A 19,451-nucleotide genomic window follows, 5' to 3' on the forward strand; every position below is an offset into this window, starting at 1 on the left:
CCAGGCTCTCATCAAAGGAGAATCTGTAGATTTTTGTTTCCCCTTTTGTGCTGTTAGGATTTCTGAGAGAAGAATCTTCCTGTCTGCCTGAAGGATGTACTGTCAAAGCTGTGGGAGTTTAATAGGAGAAGAGAGCTGGAGACCTTTTTATTTACTGCATAAACTTTTACTGAATCCTTCAACTGTGTCTAATATTGCCCCAGAACAGAGACCTCTTTTACTCTTTTCAGAAACACATCTGTTTTCAACCTGGGTTGACAAAGAGGCCATTGATCAGCTGGGTGGAGTAGAAGAGGGGGTCTGGGGGTCTAATTGCTTCTTGCTCAGGCTCCTAGCTGATCATTTCACTTTACCCTCTACCCTCCTCTTCTGGTGACTACTAGTGCCACTGATTCCTGAGCTTTCTCATGAGATAAGCTAGTGACTTTCTGTTTGCCACTGCAGGCCGAGAATTCAGTGTCTCAAGTCTTCTTTCAGCTACCACTTGCCCATCTGCTTTTCAGTTCCTAAATTTTGTTACTATATCCTTGCCCATTTAAATAATCTCATTTCAGTCATTTTTTATGAGGTTTAGAAACAAGCAGAATTCAATGGATGTATAAATCTGTTGTCTTTATTCAGAAAAAAATTCCTTACATGCTTTAAAATTTATATTTGTCATGCATCTTTTTTTTAATATTTATTTTTTTAGGTGTAGATGGACACAACACAATACCTTTATTTTTATGTGGTGCTGAGGATTGAACCTGGGTCCTGCCCGTACTAGGCGAGTGCTCTACCGCTGAGTCACAATCCCAGTCCTGTCATGCATCTTATATGCTAAAATGTTACTTGATTCACTGACAATAGGAATTCTAATTTTTATTTCTCTTAATCTCTACATAGTGATCAACACTATTGACTACTCTCTACTTCTTGAAATATTCTCTTCTTCAACCTCTGGACTATATCTTCTGGGCTTTCCTTACATCTTTCTGCCCAGTTCTGACTCTCTTGCTGGCTCTTTCTTCTCCTCCCACCACCCAAATTTCAATTTTCTTATGACATAGTGTTATATTCTCTCCTCACTGTACTTTTTACTTTCTCTCTTGATAATATTATTCAAGTTCTTTGCCCAAGTATTTGCAATTCATAAATTCATATCTCCAAGTCTAGACTCACCTATGAGATCTAGATTTCTGTAGCCACAGGTTTATTTGACTCTCCTCAGATGTCTTTAAGGGAATTTAGACTCAATATGTCTAAAAGAGAACTAATGATCTTACCTCCTCATACCTGGTCCACTCTCAGTAATCCCAGGGTAGAGTCATGACTCTGGTCCACAAGCTAAAAACCAGGATCCCTCCTAGACACATATTTCTCTCATCCTCCAGCTTCAGTCCTCCTCCAAGTTCTGTTTTGTCAAATATGTATGCAATTTGCTCTCTGTTCACCATATCTTCTTCTAGAATCTCCAAATGACATCTTTCACCTGGACTAGTGAACTAACCTCCTTATACAATCTACATGGTTGTATCCTCCAATATACTCACCTCAATCCCAAACTAATTCTTCTATGGTCTTTTGGAAAGATTGCATGAGTTTTCATCTCTCTGCTTAAAATATTCACTATTTTTGTTTTGTTTTTGTTTTTTTGCATCCAGGATAAAGGCTTAAATCCTTAGCTTTGTTAACATCATGAAAGGTGTGTCCCCTTCCCACTCCAGTTTCACCTTACCTGGAGCCAGCCTTTGGCTTTCTTTAGTTCAGTCTTTTGTCCATTTTCATTTCCTTGAGTGCCTTGTATATAGAGTCCCGGCACATGCTATTCCACATCTAGTTTTCCTTTGTCTAGCTATACTATTTCCTTTATCTCTGCATCCACAGGTGCCATGCTTTCAGCATGAATTGGGTTTCCCATCTTGTGCTCCTCTCTGCTACACGATCATGTAATAGTTATCTACACATGTGTGTCCCCACCAGACTAAGAGCTGCCAAATAACTTTTTGTATTTTTGTATCCTCAGCACAAAGCAGAGTCTCTGGCACAGAGTTTGTTTATAATTATACAATAGTAAATAGATCATTTAATATCAAGAAAATTAAGTCCCCAGTGATTAAAAAAAAGAAAAGAAAAAAAAAGAAATCTATCTTTCATGACACGCTAAGAAATAGGTATGATTTTTCAAAGAAAAGATTTTTATAGAAAACAAACACTGGCATTTCCTTACTTTCTTTGTTTTTCCCATTGCCTTCAGGATGGAGAGATTCAGGTCTTCCAGTGCTGCTAGTACGTTCTCATACTCGCCCAAGTGCTGAGAAAAATATTCTGAAAAGTGAAAATATTGAAATATTTGAGTTCAAGTGATAATAAACAGAAAAATCAACAGATAATTTTCTTCACAAACTAGTAAAACAAAACGTTGGCCATAAAGGAAAACTGGAAGGTTTTCAAATGAGACTAAGGGATTGATATACTAAATTCATTTTTTAAAAAGGAAAAGATAAATACAACTGGATGGTTACCATTGTCTGTGAAGCAATGTTCCTTCCTATAAAAATAGGAAAAAATGAATCTGGATTTACTGACAGGGTTGTTTTAATAAAAAAAAATTGTTCTCAACAGTATATTATTATAGATTTCACTGGGATAGTTAATTTTAGAACAAAGTTAAGCTATATTTTATTTTTTCTTCTGGGAAACCTTCAAGAAAGCTAAGCTCTCTTCAAGCAAAGAATCAATGATGCCTCAACACCTGAGGGCGGCCTCCTCTGGCACTGTTTTGAAACTCTTCCTGGCACCCTGTGATTTTTTTTTTCCGAACAATCTTTTCAAAGAACAGAGTCATGTTTATGACATTTTTCAGTTGCTAGGAATAAAAAGTGTGTTGGATATTGTGATTAAAATGAAAAAAAAAATGGAATACAGATTAAATATAAAGATAAACACAGAACCTCATATTTACTTTTGGAAATGTATACATTTCTAAAATGAGAGATCTAAACTTAACAGAAAACTACATATTGGAAAAATCCTGGTTATTGCAGCTAATAGAAAATCAATAATCCTTGACAGCTCATCTTTGGATAGAAGTGTAGTTTACTGTTTCTCTTTATTTATTTATTTTGGTACTAGGGACTAAATCCAGGGGCACTTGATCACTAAGCCACATCCCCAGCTCCTTTTTATTTTTTATTTTGAGACAAGATTGTTGAGGCTGGCTAAGTTGAGATCTAAGTAGTTGCAATTAGCTTTGAACTTGAGATCCTCCTGCCTCAGCCTCCTGCACTGCTGGGATCACAGGTGTGCACCACTGTGCCTGGCCTTATTGTCTCCCTCTAATGTGTGGTAAGTACTTATGAAATTAAACTGAAAGGATAAAAAAGAAACCTTTAAGCCACCTGAGATCACAGGGATACACTTCAGTATGTTTGATAGAAACTGCCTTGATTAATCTATTTAATGCTCCAAATGAAATTATTTGTTGACAATGACATTAATAATAAATAGTGCCTTTGACAAATTTACTAGTCAATGTGAAGACTTCTCTGAAAAGGATGAAAACATAGGTAAGCAATGAATAAATTCTAGATTAAAGTTGTCAAAATATAGTTCTGTGCACACATAGATTAAAAGCCAATGGTAGACTTTTGCTGAAAGCAAAATGCATTATTTTTTAATATTTATTTTTTAGTTGTAGTTGGACACAATATCTTTATTTCATTTTTATGTAGTGCTGAGGTTTGAACTCAGTGCCTCATGTGTGCTAGATGAGTAGTGTACCACTGAGCCACAACCCCAAGCCTGCAAAATGCATTCTTGATTATAGAATCCTTAAAAACCATATTGATGCATTTCTTAAAAAGATTCGTTTTTTAGAAAGGGTAAAGTTGGATTCTAAATAAGAAAATACTCCTCAAATGCCTGCTTCAAATAGCATTTTAATTCCTGGTTATGGTGTTGACTTTCTGATAGCGTTGACAAAGATGTTTAACCTTGTCTGTGCAATTATTTGTAATAAATGAAGTCCCAGTGGACAACACTCTTGGGAACCAACATGAGGTTAATGTGGTTGCAGAATATTCATCAGTTGGAAAAATAATAAATATCAGAACAGAGTCTATAATAAGTTGAAGCAAGCAAAAAGTGTAAAGAAAGATACAAAAGGGCAAGTTAATGCTTTTTATTTTAATATATACACAATCTCAAAGAGAATTATATAGCAGTTTTAAATGCAACTCACAGAGATTTATAAAGTGGAAAGGAGAATTCAATGCTAAAGAAGTCATAAAAATAAAACAACAGGTAATGCCACCTTTTCAAATAAATATTTCTTCCATACATAAGACAAATTTACTAGTCAGCTAAAGTTCTGCAGAGAATTTAAGTTGTCTTTCCAGTTGGAAATCCTATGTATGTGGGCACATGCTGACCCACGCTGATAGAGTACACAAGAAAAACAATGACTCATGGCTTTGAAGTTAACTCCTGTCTCGACTTCATCCACTTGCTCATGTCAAATCTTCAAGTAGTTAGAGAGAAAACAGCAATTTCTCAAGCAATGTACTAGAAAGCCAAGAACGTAATTCTGAGAAGGGAAAGAACTACAGTACCCAAGTCCTGGATTGCAGTATAAACTAGAAATCTAAGGGTCAGGGTTATTTTGACGGATGCAGCTTAGTGTCACTCTAGCTCTTTAATAGCTTCCTCACTGAGGGACATATGCCAAAGCGATAATAAGAGGGAAGTTAGATGATAGAGTCAGAGACCTCTAACATAGGTACAAGGAGATAATTCCCTTCCACTTTATTATGGTTAGCATTCATTTACTCATTTCAAATTCTAGCACGTTTATTCAGTGTCTCTTATGTGCCAGGGACTGTAGAAAGAGTTTGAATATGAAGATGAACAGAGTCTCTACCTTTGGGGACAGTACAAACAGGTATGGAAAATGAATATTAACTGAAATATACATGATCGATGTTCAAGGTGATGATTCAGAGTCCAGGTATAAGATATAATCTGAATAGAAGGCAAAGAATGTCTGAGTCTACCTGGGTAAGTTGGAGAGGATGTCATAAGAGAGAGATCAACATGGCTCAATAATAGCTAAATAGGACCTAACCTGTTGGGCACCAGAGGGAAGGCAAGGAAGTAGGTGATATCTTGTCATATTGGCTGGAATATATGTATTTCAGCATTACTAGGACCTGAAGGGCATGACTAGGAGGTATTTGAGGATAGGAGACTGCAAGATACTAAAAATCAGTGGTGAGAAAGGAAGCCAGATGTTCTGGAACCATTCCTTACAAGGTGCTCTAACTTTATTCTCGGGTCTAGGTTAGTATTTTTGACCATCTGCATCAGAATCCTCTAGTGTCCTGACTGTTGGAAGTGTGGTCTGTAGACTAGCAGTTTCATGTTAGTTCTGGAACATAACATCTCAGGTCCACCCCAAACCTGCTAGATCACAATGTGCTCTTAGAAAAATAATAAATTAAATTAAACTAATTAGAATGAACTAATTAATTAATCCATTGATTAATTAATTAAATTCAGATAGCATCTCACTATGTTTTCCAGGCTCGTCTCAAACTCCTGGGCTCAATGATCTTCCTTTCTCATCGCCCAAGTAGCCGGGACTGTTGGAGTGCTGGTCCTTACCACTGCTCCAGGCTACAATCCCCATTTTAATAAGTTATTTGTAGGTACATTGAAGTTTGAGAAGCACTGTTCTAGGATACTTGTTGGGAATTATGATCACTTATAAGGTCTCATCTACTAAATCAGAATCTTGGGGTTCCTAGGAGATCATGAGGTGTAGATTAAATTTGAGACCATTATGGGTATTGGGAAGCCATGGAGTAATTTTGAAAAGGACAGTGATTGTCATTTTAGAAATATTACCCTGGATGCAATGTGGATGATTTGGGGAATGTTGGTGACACCATCAAGAGAGACAAGAGCCACAGTGATTGCCAGGAGCAATTTCATCATAGGACAAGGACCACGGCCATGCTGTGGGGTAAAAGAAGGGTAGTGGTTTAGAACTTCAGTAGTCTCTCTGTGCCTGTAAAATGTGGCAAGCAGGAAGAGGAGGTCAGAGGTGGCTTTGGAATGCTGAACTTGAACTAATGGTTTATTCCTGTTATTGTACCTCAGGTTTTTCATGTGAATTCATGGTGGCAGTGTGAGCTGGGCAAATGTGTTTTGTCCTTAAATCATGGTATTAGAGAGAAATAAAAACTTGGAACAAATATTGGTTCCTTAGAACTATTGCCTTTGGGAACAATAACTTCCTCGCAAAAAAAGATCTACTTTTATGGAAATCTGTACGTGGGTTTCCATTATGGACCTGGATTCAACAGAATCATATTGCACTTAATGGAAATGTACAAGATTCAGTCCTCATCAATTTAAGTGAAAAAAAAAAATCTTTGGAAAGTAAAAAGAGTCTGGACTTTGGTTGTAATGAAACAGTAGAGTACAATTTATAAACAGAGATATTAAAGAAGTTAACTGTCAGAAAGCAAATTATCTTCTCATGCATATTCAATGAGACATCTTATCTAACAAAATGTTAATGAGAGGTTAGTTTCTCCCTTCCCTACTGCACTTAATCGGGGTGTGGTGTCATCAAATGACAGGTTTTATTTATTTATTTTTTGTTTTTATTCTGTACCTCGATCCTCCAAATTGTTAAGTTTTCAGGTTTGGCCTGAGAACTGCAAATCAGAACCAAAGGACCCATGGCTGCCACAAAGGTTGCACAGGCAATGGGGCTCACAGAGCATTTTCAAGAATTTAAATAAATGCCACAGCGCCTTGTTGGAACATCTGAAGTAGTAGACTTTAGAGAAGAGAAAATAACTGAGATGACAGGGAGTTAAAACCCCAGTGATCTGAAAAGAGGCATTTGTTAGCAATTCAGAATAAGGGTTATTTTGAGGAGGTGCAGATCAGTGTCACTCAATGTGTTCTATGATTCAATCACCTAGTGGCACCTTCCATAATAACATGGAAGAGGACAGACAGTCCTCTGATTCCCAGCACCCAGTCTCACTGGCATAGGTCTCTCAGCACTGCAATTCTGCAGTATAACCAGGGGTGCCCAGCACTGTGGTGTGACCAAAGGTGCCCAGCACATCACCACTAAAAAGAATATTGCCCATGAAGCTAGTCATCTTTTATTCTGGGAGTTTCCTGTATCATCGGTTTTTATAATCTTATTTATAGACTTCATCTATCTTTCAAAATAGTTTAATATTTAGTAGGTAACAACCAACAACACACTATTAAATATATTCTACCTTGGCCACGAAGCTTTCTTATGGATGCTTTCAGATAGAGTACTCTAGCTATGTGAACTTTCTTTGCAAGTATTCTTCCCTCATCTTTAAATATCTCAAAATTCTTAGCTACCAAGTTTGAGATTTGCAAAAGGGTTCAGTCAAAGTGAAGAGGGTTATGAAAATAGTCATGAACTGGGTAGGACTGGGAAAGTAGTGATCATGCTCTCAATTGTTCAGATCAGAACTAAAGATGGCATGAATATAAAACCAAAGCCTCAATACTAGAATTCAAAATTCTAAGTAAAAAACCATTTGCTTATTGACTAATAGTGGTAAGAAAAGGCCAGAAGATGCTTTCAGGAAAGACTTTGTAATTATATGTGAAGAGAGAATAATCTTGGCACTCCTATGGACTGACAGTGGGTGTGTATGTTGGAAAAAGCTTAATTAGGAAATTACAATTTGAGGAATCCAACATACAAAACTACTTGAACAAAAGAGCAAAGATAATACATATGGGAATAGTTACTTCAATGCTGTTTGTTCCAGTGAAGAGTTGGAAACAATCTGGAAAATCCATTAAAAAGGAATTTAATCCATTAAAGGGCAAAATATATATATAATAATGTAAATGAGATTCTATGTAAAATTTTTAATAAAATGAGGTAGAACAGTGTGCAGTTGTACCTATCATATAATATGATCTCGCTGCTGAAAAACAATAATATATACATACCTATCAATGTCAACATATGCATAAAAACATTTTGAAGAATATGTTCAAAGCAGTTAGAACAGATCAGAATGGGGGAAGAGAAACTGACATTTTAATTTAACACCTACGTGATTCTGTATTGTTAAAAATTTTTCAATAGTAGTTAAATATTACTTTCATAATTAAAATCACAAAATTTTTTAATCAATATTTTAATAGATTTTTATTTCTGGGCACATAATTGAGTAAGCTGACAAATTAAGCAAAAGCAACAAATTGAAAGTCTTAGATACCTGGAATTTTTAATTGGCTTCTAGAAGAAAGTACATGAAATCTCCTTTCTGTGCCAATCAAGCATTCCCCCTCCCACACACATGAGGGAACTTGTGCAGGGTGTGAATCTACATTTCACTTGCTAGCACTGAAGCATTTGGCTTTGATTAGAATCCAACTTAAATATTTACTTTATATTCACAAAATAATGAGAAATGAAACTACACTCTGGAAATTAAAATGCATATTCTTGAACAGAGAGGGGGAGGATTATAACATGATTGGGAATACAATCACTGGATTTTAAAAATATAGAGCAACTCTGTTGAATTAAACCTCATCTACTAGTTTCTTAACTAGAACTATGAGGATAAAATCATAGTCTTTTTGTATAAATACAGCGTAGGTTCTTTATTCTGGAAGAAGAAAATTAATAAAAAATTTGTGGATGATTAAGTGAAGATACACTACCATATTTTAAAATTTGTAGTATTTTTAAAGGAAGATAGAATTTAATGGAATATTCCTCAATGACAATGCAAGATAGCAAATAAAGAAGAGACACTAAGTGTCTTTATCTTAAAATTCCCTGTAACAATCTGTTTTCTCAGCTGTGTTAATCAGAAAAAGTTAAATGGAAAATAAAATAAATTAGCTGAATGACTTGAGGAAATGATTACTTTGGGCTGACATATCTAGATAGTCAGAACAAATGTGTCCCATACCTTTCTGTAATTATCAAGATAATTTTCTCAGTTCTCAACTTTATTTCCCTGGGAGGAGTTTTTTTTACACATAGATGAGAGTGAACCACGACTTACCTCTATAATGATTGCTGTTCAACATGAAGCTGACTGATGGCATGGCCCACAGGGCCTTTCTACCCCCCCTGGCACTGTATTATTGTGTATGAATGGGGCCACTGCCCCATCAGGTAAGAACACATGGTAAGATATTCTCTGCTGATGTTTCATGACTAACAAAAGCAAAGTACCTTGCATCTGTTTAGCTCTATCTTGCTTTTTCAGTTGGATTCCTCTCCTGAACCTGGGATGGACAATATGTGCTCCCTACAAGGAGCACAATTGTTTGTTTGTTTTTTCAATTTCTTATTAAATGACTATTGGAAAATGACTATTTAAAGTTCTGCATTGTTTAAATAGTCATAGGTTATTAATAATGATTATATCAAATTCTGTCTTTGAAAAAAATAATTCCTGGAATTTATATTTCTCTCTGTAACATACTGGAGAGATAATGCATAATAACGACAAATATAAGCTTTGGGAGTTCCAATCCTGTATCTACAATTTACCTTCTCTGTGACTCTGGGAACTTTACATCTCTGTGGCATAGTTTTTCTGCCCCAAGACAGGGTTAATAATAATTTGTTTCTTAGGTTTTAAGTGAGTTCATAGTTGGTGATTGTGTCTTGTTTTTTTTCAGTTGTAGTCCCGAAATCCTGCATTTTAACACTTTATCCCAGCATCACCCGTCTTAGTGTTGCTCAACTACTTTGCTAAAATGGAAGAGAACCTCTTTTCAATTATAAAATGCTTTTTGAAGGTTTTGATAAACTCTAAAATTGTAAGAATTATGACTCTGGAAGTACTTGTGATTTCAGTTAGAATTTCCAGAAAAATTCACTTCTAACCACCAAGAAGTCCCAGGCTGCCTAGACAATAATCCCAAACATGGACAGAGATTATCTCATCCATTTATCTTAAAGTGTAAAGTTTCTGACCTTCCAGGAGTCAAAGAGATAAGATTGTTTCAAATATAATGTTCCATAATTGCTCTGCAACAAAGAATAAATTTGAGATATATTTACTTTTGCACATTTCTAATTTTTGACTTTTGTTTCCAACTACAAAGATGAAGAAAATAAATGAAGAGGCCATTAAACCAGGCATTTGTAAAGATTCATCTCTCCCATTTGAATCATTTGTTTTCTGAGTGACATTTAAAATTCTAGAACAGTTTAGGCAGGTATGGGACAAAGTTATTTTTACCTTTCAAGGAGACAGCTTTGCAAAACAGTAACAAAAGGCTCTGCATGTTATATTGTGAAGAGAATAATGAGGTTGTATTAAACACCAATTTAAAAATATATTCAAACTAGTGGAGACTTAGCTCTTGTGAAACTAAGCACTGATTACAATAACAATTCTCCTTCCATGAACAAATTAAAGAAGCCCAACTCTTTCTGCAGTGAAATGCACACTTGAGAGAAACTCATGGATACAGGAAAAACCCCTTGAGATCTTTGATTTATCTTTTATTTGTAGCAGAATTCCTAATCTATAACATTAATTCAAAGGTGTCTAGACATACACCAGAAAAATTTTTCCCTTCTAAAACAAGTAATGGGCTTGATTGGTCTAAAAGAAACTTACCACATAGCTCCTCTGTGTCAAGATTGCTGAAAAGATGAAAAGAAAAAAGGTGTTATTACTTTGGCAATATTTTTCTTATACGTTTTCTTTTTTTGTGTGATGCTGGGGATTGAATCTAGGGCCTTGCTCATGATAGACATTGTTCTACTATCAAGCTATACTCTCAGCCTTCCACTTAAAATTTTTAACAGTTAAATAACAATCATTCTAAAATCTATGTTATTAATTAATAAATAGCATGTATTTAGTATAATTCTCTTTAAAATTCTGCATTGTTTAAATAGTCATAGGTTATTAAGAGTGAATATATCAGATTTTGTCTTTGAAAAACTAACTTCTGGAATTTATGTCCCTCTCTGTAACATACTGGAGAGATAATATATAATGATGAAGAATATAAGCTTTGGGGCCTAATTTTTGAATTCCAATCCTGCATCTACAATTTACCATCTCTGGGACTCTGGGTACTTTGCATCTCTGTGTCATTAGCTTTTCTGCTCCAAGACAGTGTTGTAGGGACAGATGAGGCAAGGCACTAAAGATAGCAGGAAACAGTTTTATTTGGCTGCAGCCAGATTCAAAGGGCATAGCTTTTGCTGTAATCAGTTAATCCCCTAAATCTTGAGTTCAGGTAGTTTCAGAATTTTATACCCAGCATGTAAGGGGAGGGATTCAGAAGTTCACATAAAAGCAGCTTTTTCTTTCATTGTTCTGGGCAAGTTAACCCTTCAAGAACAACATCTGAGAAGAGCAGAGCTTCTTCTCCCTTTTTTTCCCCTCCCCCCACCAGCTGTTTCCATGGAGCCCAAGTGGTAACTTCTCTTATCTTAGAAATATAGACATCTCTGTGAAGCTTCAGCTCAAGGCTAGAGGCCTTGTTAAAGGATTTTTCTTTTCTTTTTTTTTTTTTTATCACATTTTGCATTTGCAAACACACCTCTACAAACTACTATACTGGATACACTGGATATATGTTTGTGAAAAACAAGTAAAGAAGAGTTTAGCACCTGGAGTGCTGATTTCTTCCCGGCCACTGGCCAAGTAATAGAGCAACAGGAAAATACGAAGTTTAACTACATCAAACTATTTTGTACAGACTCTTTTGCTTATAGTCTTAAAAACAATTATGTTGAAGATTTCAGGAGAAACTTAGTTAAGATTTTTTTTTGTGGAGGAGGGGGTGCCAATACAATAGAGTTAATAATAATAATTTCTGTCTCCTAGGTTTTAAGTAAGTTAATACATAATAAAGCATTTGAGATCACTGGAACAAAGTAAACATTTGATAAACGGTAGCTATCATGATTCCTTATTTGACAGAACTGCTAGAATGTCCATACCCAAATATAGTCTCTGAGATAAATCTGATTCAATCATATTTCAAGTGATTTCTAAAACATAATAAAGAGTTACATGGCTCAATATTTAGATGTGCATATTGGAAACCCTTTACTCTTATAAAGATGAATGTAAAATGCCCAGATAAAATTTTAGCATATATAAAATATTATTATCTGAAGAATAATGCCATTGACCAGGGAAACTTTGGTACAGAAGTGTAAAGATGTTTAAATATTAGGTAATGAGTCAATGTAACTGCATCAAAATTAGCAGGATAAAAATCATCATATTAATAAGTGCTGAATAAGAATTTTATAACACAATAGTAATTCATAATTTTAATAATGTTCAAAATGGAGTAAGAATAAAAATAAGCCTCTTAAAGATGCTAAAGTCTATTAAAAATCAAATGCAAAATCAGTTAATTGAAATTTTTTGACTTTATCCAGTTATCACATGTCAAAGTTCAATGTAAATAACTTTCATAATCCAGTTCTCCTTTAAATAGTAGTAGGGGTTGCTGTTCAGAGGGATAGTGGGATGAACATTCCAGACTGGTACTTTTACCAGTTCCATCAATCATTTTGCTACAATTTTTAAATTCAAGATATTATTCTATGATCCTGAATATTTGACCTTGGATAAATATTTCCATATTTTGGTGAATCTTTTATTAAAGTAATATTTGCCACCAATTGGAATATGTAAAGTGTTTTGCAGTAGTTTTGGTGTGGCTCCTAGACATTCATTCATGTATTCCACAAATATTTATTGCTATGTGCTGAGCACTGATCCAACTGCCATCAACATGTAAGGTTGCAGTAGAGACCAAAACTATATCAGACTGCTTCTCTCTAGGAGCTCAATTAAGAGGTAGATTCAAACAATAAGTAACTAATTAAATTATAATAAAATAGTTGACATAGGGGAAATGGGGAACTGGCAAATGGTATTAGTAATATTTCGAAAAGGAGAGTATATCTGAGCTAAATCTCAAGGTTAAATATAAATAGAAAAGGCAGGTAAAGAAAGAACTTTCTGCTTAGAAAACACACAATTTGCACTAAAAATTAAAACTGTGCGGAGTATGCTATTCAGTTTCAAAATACCTTCAAAGTACCTTTTGACTGAAAGGTAGGTCATTAATGAGGAAAATGAGACTAAAAAATGAAAGGCCTGATACAATAATTCAAGAAGTTCTCCTTACATTTTTATCAACTTGCAAAGAAGAATTTTAAGAAGGTGAGTAACATGGTAGGATTTACTCTTTGAAAAGGTCACTGACAGGTAAGCTGAGATTGGACAGAAAGAATATGAAAGGGAGGCAAGGAGTCCAGTTTGCCTTATTACTACAATCTTGGCCAGATATTGAGTGGGCCACACAACCCAAGGGGTGTGCAAGGCCATCTCAGGGGGTGGGTGAAAGCAAGAAGAGATATTTGAACTTCTATTTGTATTTATATTTAATCTTAAACTTTGTCATTTATTTTTGTGTCATTTAAAAATGTATACATATTATTACAGAGGTGCATTTATAGAATTTATTAACTTCAGACTTGAGAAAGACATTAAAGATCCCTTTGTTTTTCTGTTTTCCTCAGAATGGCTCAAAGGTTCATAATGAGATTTATTTAGAATTTCCAGAAGAATGAAGAGCCCCAATCCATTAATGTTCAAGACAGTAGCTCTGCTTGTTTCTTAAGATGATGGTGTCTGTCAAATGCTAGTTTGTGTTCTCAAACACGCCTTCATTCAGCTGTTTCTGTGCCATGTTGTTAGTAGTGGGTAGTAAGACAGTTCTTTTTACGGTAGGCTCACATGGGTGAATTCTAGTAGAATTGATTTCATACCAAGATTTATCTCCTTCCTATGGTAACAAGGAATTTCTAAGGAATAGTAAGCCATAGACATTTTTAGAGCATATCTGATGACCTGTCATATTTTATTGCTTCTTCTTATGTTTACAGCAAAAACACTGTAGTATTTTAATAATGCCATTGCATTAAACAAAGTAGAGAGTGTGTGCTAAATGGAAAGAATAAATGCTGGTTTTATATAGTCACCATGTTCTTACTGAAACAAAACCAGAGGGGCGTTACTCTGGGAATGCATTCTCTGCTAGATGCCAGAGAGGGGTAAATAATAAAGACATTCATTGAAGCCTGCTTGGCAGGAATGAAGAAAAAAAAGACAAAACACACTAAATGTTCATTAGATGACTAACTCTGTAAATTGTATATCATTATAGAATCATTAAAATGTATCCAAAAAGTTGCCAATAGCTTGGGGAAATGCTTTTGCTAAAAATTATATAAATTTCAAACCAGAAATAAATGGTATATAAAAGGATAAAAATGCATTTTTAAAGGCCTGGAAGAAAATGAGAAATAATATCAATGGTGAGTCACTTTGCTTCTGGGTGTTGGGCTTTGGGTGGGTTTGTTTTTCCATTCTTTATAATTTTCTAAATTGCTGTTTTCTTACTTATTAGAAGACTTCATTCATAATGAAAAAAAGAAAATAACTTTGTGGTTAAAAATGGGGAAAAAAAAAGAAAAAGTAAGAGGTGTTAAGGGTAACAGGTAAGGTTCATAGTAGTTTTGTTCATGTTACTTAATTTCTGATGAACCTACCTGATGTAAATTGCATTCAATCTATCAGTTGAACCTGGTGCTCAATTTTACAAAAAGCATCATTTTGACATTTTGAGTAAAACATTGCGCAACACACACAATTCAAACACCATTAATTTACAACACTTAGGGGTAGTGGATGTTGTTTTGACTTTACTCTTCTATGTTGGGCACTCTAAATGGTGAAGAAATCAAGTTACTTTCTTGAGAATTGTTTGTTACTCAGAAAAATACAGAATATTGAGGATAGGCCATCTGATTTCTGTTGGGAATTCAGAATCCTTGATCTCAATTCTAGGTCACTTCCTCAGAACAATTTCATACTGAGGTTAACTTTCTTAGTTATCTCTCTGACATATTTTCCTACAGACTTAGCAGGCTTTAACCTTCCAATTTATTAAATATAAGAAAAAAGGATAGTATCTTTGTTACCCCAAACCCACCATTTTATATTCCTCTTTGCTGCTTCTGATGCTGTTCATTTCTTTTTTAGTTTACTCTTTTCAAAACTGAGATTTCCATAGACTGGATCTTTGCTGGAATCTTTAACTCTGAGTTCTAGCTCGTGTTTTACTGAGCTTCCTATTCATTGCTCATCGGTTCTGGATATTACCAGTGCAAAGGGATTTCTTGTTTTCAGTTGGCAAAGCAGTTTGCTAAGCAATCCTGGACTTCTTAAAAGCCCAAAGGAGTTAATTTAGGCTTACAAAGATATTTACTTTTCAACAGTATTTGAGGCAAGAAATATCTGACTCAGTGAGCAACATGCTTAGATATTCGGATGAATTAACGTAGTGCTGCATACATTGGTTTATTGGCAAACTAGCAGACTGGGTAAGTAATAAATATGCTCAGCTATCATTGTGTTCCTCATTTTACACAGTAATATTATGATCTGTCAATTCACTAAGGATCATCTAAGCAGAATATATATTTTTTAATTATCATCAGGGCAAATGTGTTGAGGTAGTTCCAACTTTCCAATCAAAATAGTAGTAACGAAAATCAACAGAAGCAATGTTGGGAGATTAGAGGATCCTGGATCTTGCAAACATTTTGACTAGCATTTAACTCTATGAACTATATTTTCATGGTCACACAAGAATCTGGTTAATAGTGGAAGAATAGGGTGGATTGTGGAAAAGGCTGGGACATGGGATTAAATGTGCCTCTTGCCATAGATAGATGCTGTAGTCACAACCCAAACTGAGTTGAGCTCTATGAGCTGGGAGACTTTAGTCTAGAGAAATGTGGTAGTATAACAGATAAGGGCCAAAGGGATTTCAGGAACAGATGTGATTCAGCTACCCAACCAGCAGGAGCCAATGTTTTAGCTACCAGAAGCCTGAGCTTGCAGCAGAATAGTATGGTGCAGCATAAACACAGGCCTTGTGTCTAGAGAGATGAGGATACTGCATGGGTTATTAGGGGCTTGGACTGTTAAGTGATCCAAGAAAACCAGAGCCAGGGTAGAAGTTGAGATTAGTGTTCATAATGAAGACAAGTCAGTTCCAGATACAAGATGATATATAAGGCCAGGCTGTCAACATAGTCCAACCTGATGTTGGGTCCTAGAATATGAGAAACACATGGTGACAGCTTTTAAATATGTTCTGTATAAACTGTAATTATTTCTAGAATGTAGAGTGGGTGAGAAACTGTAATCTATAGGTCAAATGGCCCAAGTGTATGGACATGAGGGCTACAGAGACTTGTATCAGACAGCATTAAGTGTCTAGTTCATTTGAAGTGTGGACAATGGAGTGTACAGTTACCATCACACGTTTTGCAATTGGGTTTCCTCTACAAGAGGAGTCTGTAGTAGTTTAGTCTACAGCAGGTACTATAAGCAAGAAACTGAATTTCTCTTATACTGAAGCCAGGTAAGGTCATACTATTTTTTCACACATAAACAGAATCTAATATATGAGAGACAAAAATGGAATTGGAAAAACATATTTGTCTTAAGCCAAAAGTTATTCATTTTCTCATTCAGGATATTTTAACACATTGTAGTAGGTTGACTGATCTCTTCCATACAGATTCGTTCAATCCTAAACCTGGTACCTGTGAATGCAATCTTATTGGATAATAAGGTCTTTAAATATAGCCAAGTTAAGACAAAGTCTCATTATAAGAGAAAGGAGAGATTTGGACACAGAGACACACAGAGAGAAGGCCACGCGTGAAGAGGGAGAGAGAGACTGGAATTCTGTAGCCAATGCCAAGGCACAGGAAGGATTGCCAACAGCCACCAGGAGCTGGAAGAGGCATGGGAAGATTCTGCTTTGGAGAATTCAGGGGAGTGTGGTCCTGCCAAAACTTTTTGTTGGACTCCTAGCCTTCAGAACTGTGAGAACATAAATTCTTGTTGTTTTAAGACACTCAGTTTGTGGTACTTTGTCACAGCAGCCCTAGTTCAAGCAGCCATACTTATGGAGTAATCACTTTTTGGCTTGCTGTCCTTTCAGCACTCTGTGAACTAAAGAGCTATTCAACACTTGGAAGTTACTGTGCTGCATGAGATACACTGATGTTTGGTAATTCAAAAATGAAAATTTATGCTACCCTAGAGGGTCCATCATGGGGAAAAAAAACAAATAAGAATTCATAGTTAAATGCAAATCACTTGCATGAACAACTTGGCATATGCTAGATATGGTGTGGAGAATTTAGTCTATGACTTAGATAACATTAATCCTGTTGAATAGGGTGGGGTGGTGGTGGGGGAGGCCTTAGGCCTAAGTTAAATAAATTATCCGAGGTCACCCATCTAATGAGTAGTGGGGCCAAGATTCTAACCAAGCATGATTGACTTGAGAATTCTCTTATCTACTCATAAAGGAACTTGGACTCAATGATAGATATTTGGAGTCAGCAGCACATGGGGGTCCTCAGGCCACAGGAATAGTTAAGCTATGTAAAATGTTTCAAGTGAGGACCCTAGGGGGATCATGGAAGAACCTGCCATTAGACTCTTCATGCCAAAGCTCCATCTCATCAGAGTTACCAAGATGAGGATAGTGAAGTCACTCTGTCCCCACTGACTCCAAGTTATGCCAGGGCAGGGACTAGGTCCCACTCACTGGACCTTCAAGTATTGAACAGAGCAACTGGCACCAGGCAAGAACCTGGCTGATGTCTTTTGAACTGAATCCATCACTTCAGACACCAGTGAAAGAAGAGGGACTACAAAAGAGCTTTAATAGGATGGCCAGAGAGTAACCCAGGGAGATTGAAGCCTCAAAATCCAAGGAGAAGAGAGTTCTAAGATTTCCAAGTATTTAAGAAAATGCATGGTAAGGACTAGAAAAGAACTACTGCAATTCACATTTAGTACCGTTGGCAATTTTGGATACAATGGTTTCAATCCTTTCCTGTAACGTGGAGCCTTGGCGATGCAGGACAATGACTCTGAGAAATGAGGCATGAAAGCAAGAAATGAGGCTTGACTAGGGAGTCAGCGGGAGATAGGTTCAAATGAAGGAAGAAAGTCAGTTATATTTACAGGCCCGAAGCCAAGCAGCTGAGAGGAAAGAAGATAACTGATGAGAGAGGCCACAGCAGAGAGATAGGACACCATTGTCAGACTCCACCTCTCAGCACTATTTGTCTACACTATGTCTCCATACAAAACTAGCATCTCCTAGTAATGAAACATAATCTGCAAAGAATACCTCCTGCACTGTAAGTGGAGCCTTAAATCTATTATAATTATACACTCTGTGTTAATAGCAGTAAGCTCAATAATTATATACACAATAATATACTCTGTTACTCTTCTGTTTGGGCTCTTTGGAGATCTTAATAATATACAGCAGGAACAAAAACCTGCTTATGCAAAAGGACAGTCTCCAAGTGACCATAGAATATTTGACCTTGCTCTCTCTTCACCCGAGCATGATGCCTAACATAAACATGTGTCTTTCATGGAAGATAGTTTCTAAGGACTCATGTGAAGGTTCCTCTGTACCTTTTTCTTTACAGTTTATTTTCAACATTGCATCAGTTATGAATTGCTGAGACTCTTTTTATCTTTAGTCTTTGTCTTTTTAGTCCAACTTCCGTCTTTTTTTTTTTTTTAACTTGGACATTCTGCCATTAGTTATACCAGTGCTTCTTAAACGTTGTGTACATAAGAGTAAGGTGGAGGGCTTGTTGAAACACAGGTTCCTGGGCCCCATGCCCAGAGATTCACCACTGTGGAATTTCTCTCAAGCTTCCAGTGCTGCTGTTGCTGGTGATTCCAGGATCATAATTTGAATGGCAGTGATTGACACCTCAATAGTGTATCTGAGTTCAGCATTTTTCTTCTTGGTCCAAGTTTGACTGATAGTTTCTATAACCTCAGCATCAGGAAACACAAGAAGCACCTGTGAGATCACACCATCCCTGCCTCACTTACACAAACTCCTGCCATAGAAGAGAGAGAATCTTCCCTCATTACTTCAAATGTTTGCAAATAGATGATTCTGGAGCCTCCCTTGAGAAAATTCAAATAAAAAATCAAGATGAAATTTTATCCAATGCTCTGGTTTTGAACAGATTTCTAAATATAAATTTTAAAAAATTGCATCTTGAATGTTATATCAGTTATAAAAGTTGGACATGGCACCAGCATAATAGGTCTAACATTTAAAGGTATTCTTTTGTAACAGTATGTCACATTCAGAAGACAAAACAAGCAGTCTGAATTTACGGTTATACATTAAGGTAATACTGGAGAGACGGCAGGGAGAAAGAATCATAAAAATATACCAGACATCGTTTTCATTAAAATGTGCTGTATAATTGCTGGTGCAGAAAACAACTGATAAGCAGT

At 35.9% G+C, this 19,451-nt stretch overlaps 1 protein-coding gene across 1 annotated transcript in view; it reads right to left on the reverse strand.

Annotated features, from left to right (window-relative positions):
- Positions 1-19,451, reverse strand: part of Necab1 (N-terminal EF-hand calcium binding protein 1) — a 151,988-nt gene that overhangs the window by 77,939 nt on the left and 54,598 nt on the right. Inside the window, exons 4-5 of the mRNA XM_005328640.5 lie at positions 10,656-10,681; positions 2,210-2,307 (exon numbers count right to left, since the gene is read on the reverse strand). Of these exons, the coding sequence (XP_005328697.1) occupies positions 2,210-2,307; positions 10,656-10,681 (124 nt within the window). The remainder of the gene's footprint in view (positions 1-2,209; positions 2,308-10,655; positions 10,682-19,451) is intronic.

The sequence above is a fragment of the Ictidomys tridecemlineatus genome, chromosome 7 (genome assembly GCF_052094955.1).
Source record: "Ictidomys tridecemlineatus isolate mIctTri1 chromosome 7, mIctTri1.hap1, whole genome shotgun sequence".
Lineage (NCBI taxonomy): Eukaryota > Metazoa > Chordata > Mammalia > Rodentia > Sciuridae > Ictidomys > Ictidomys tridecemlineatus.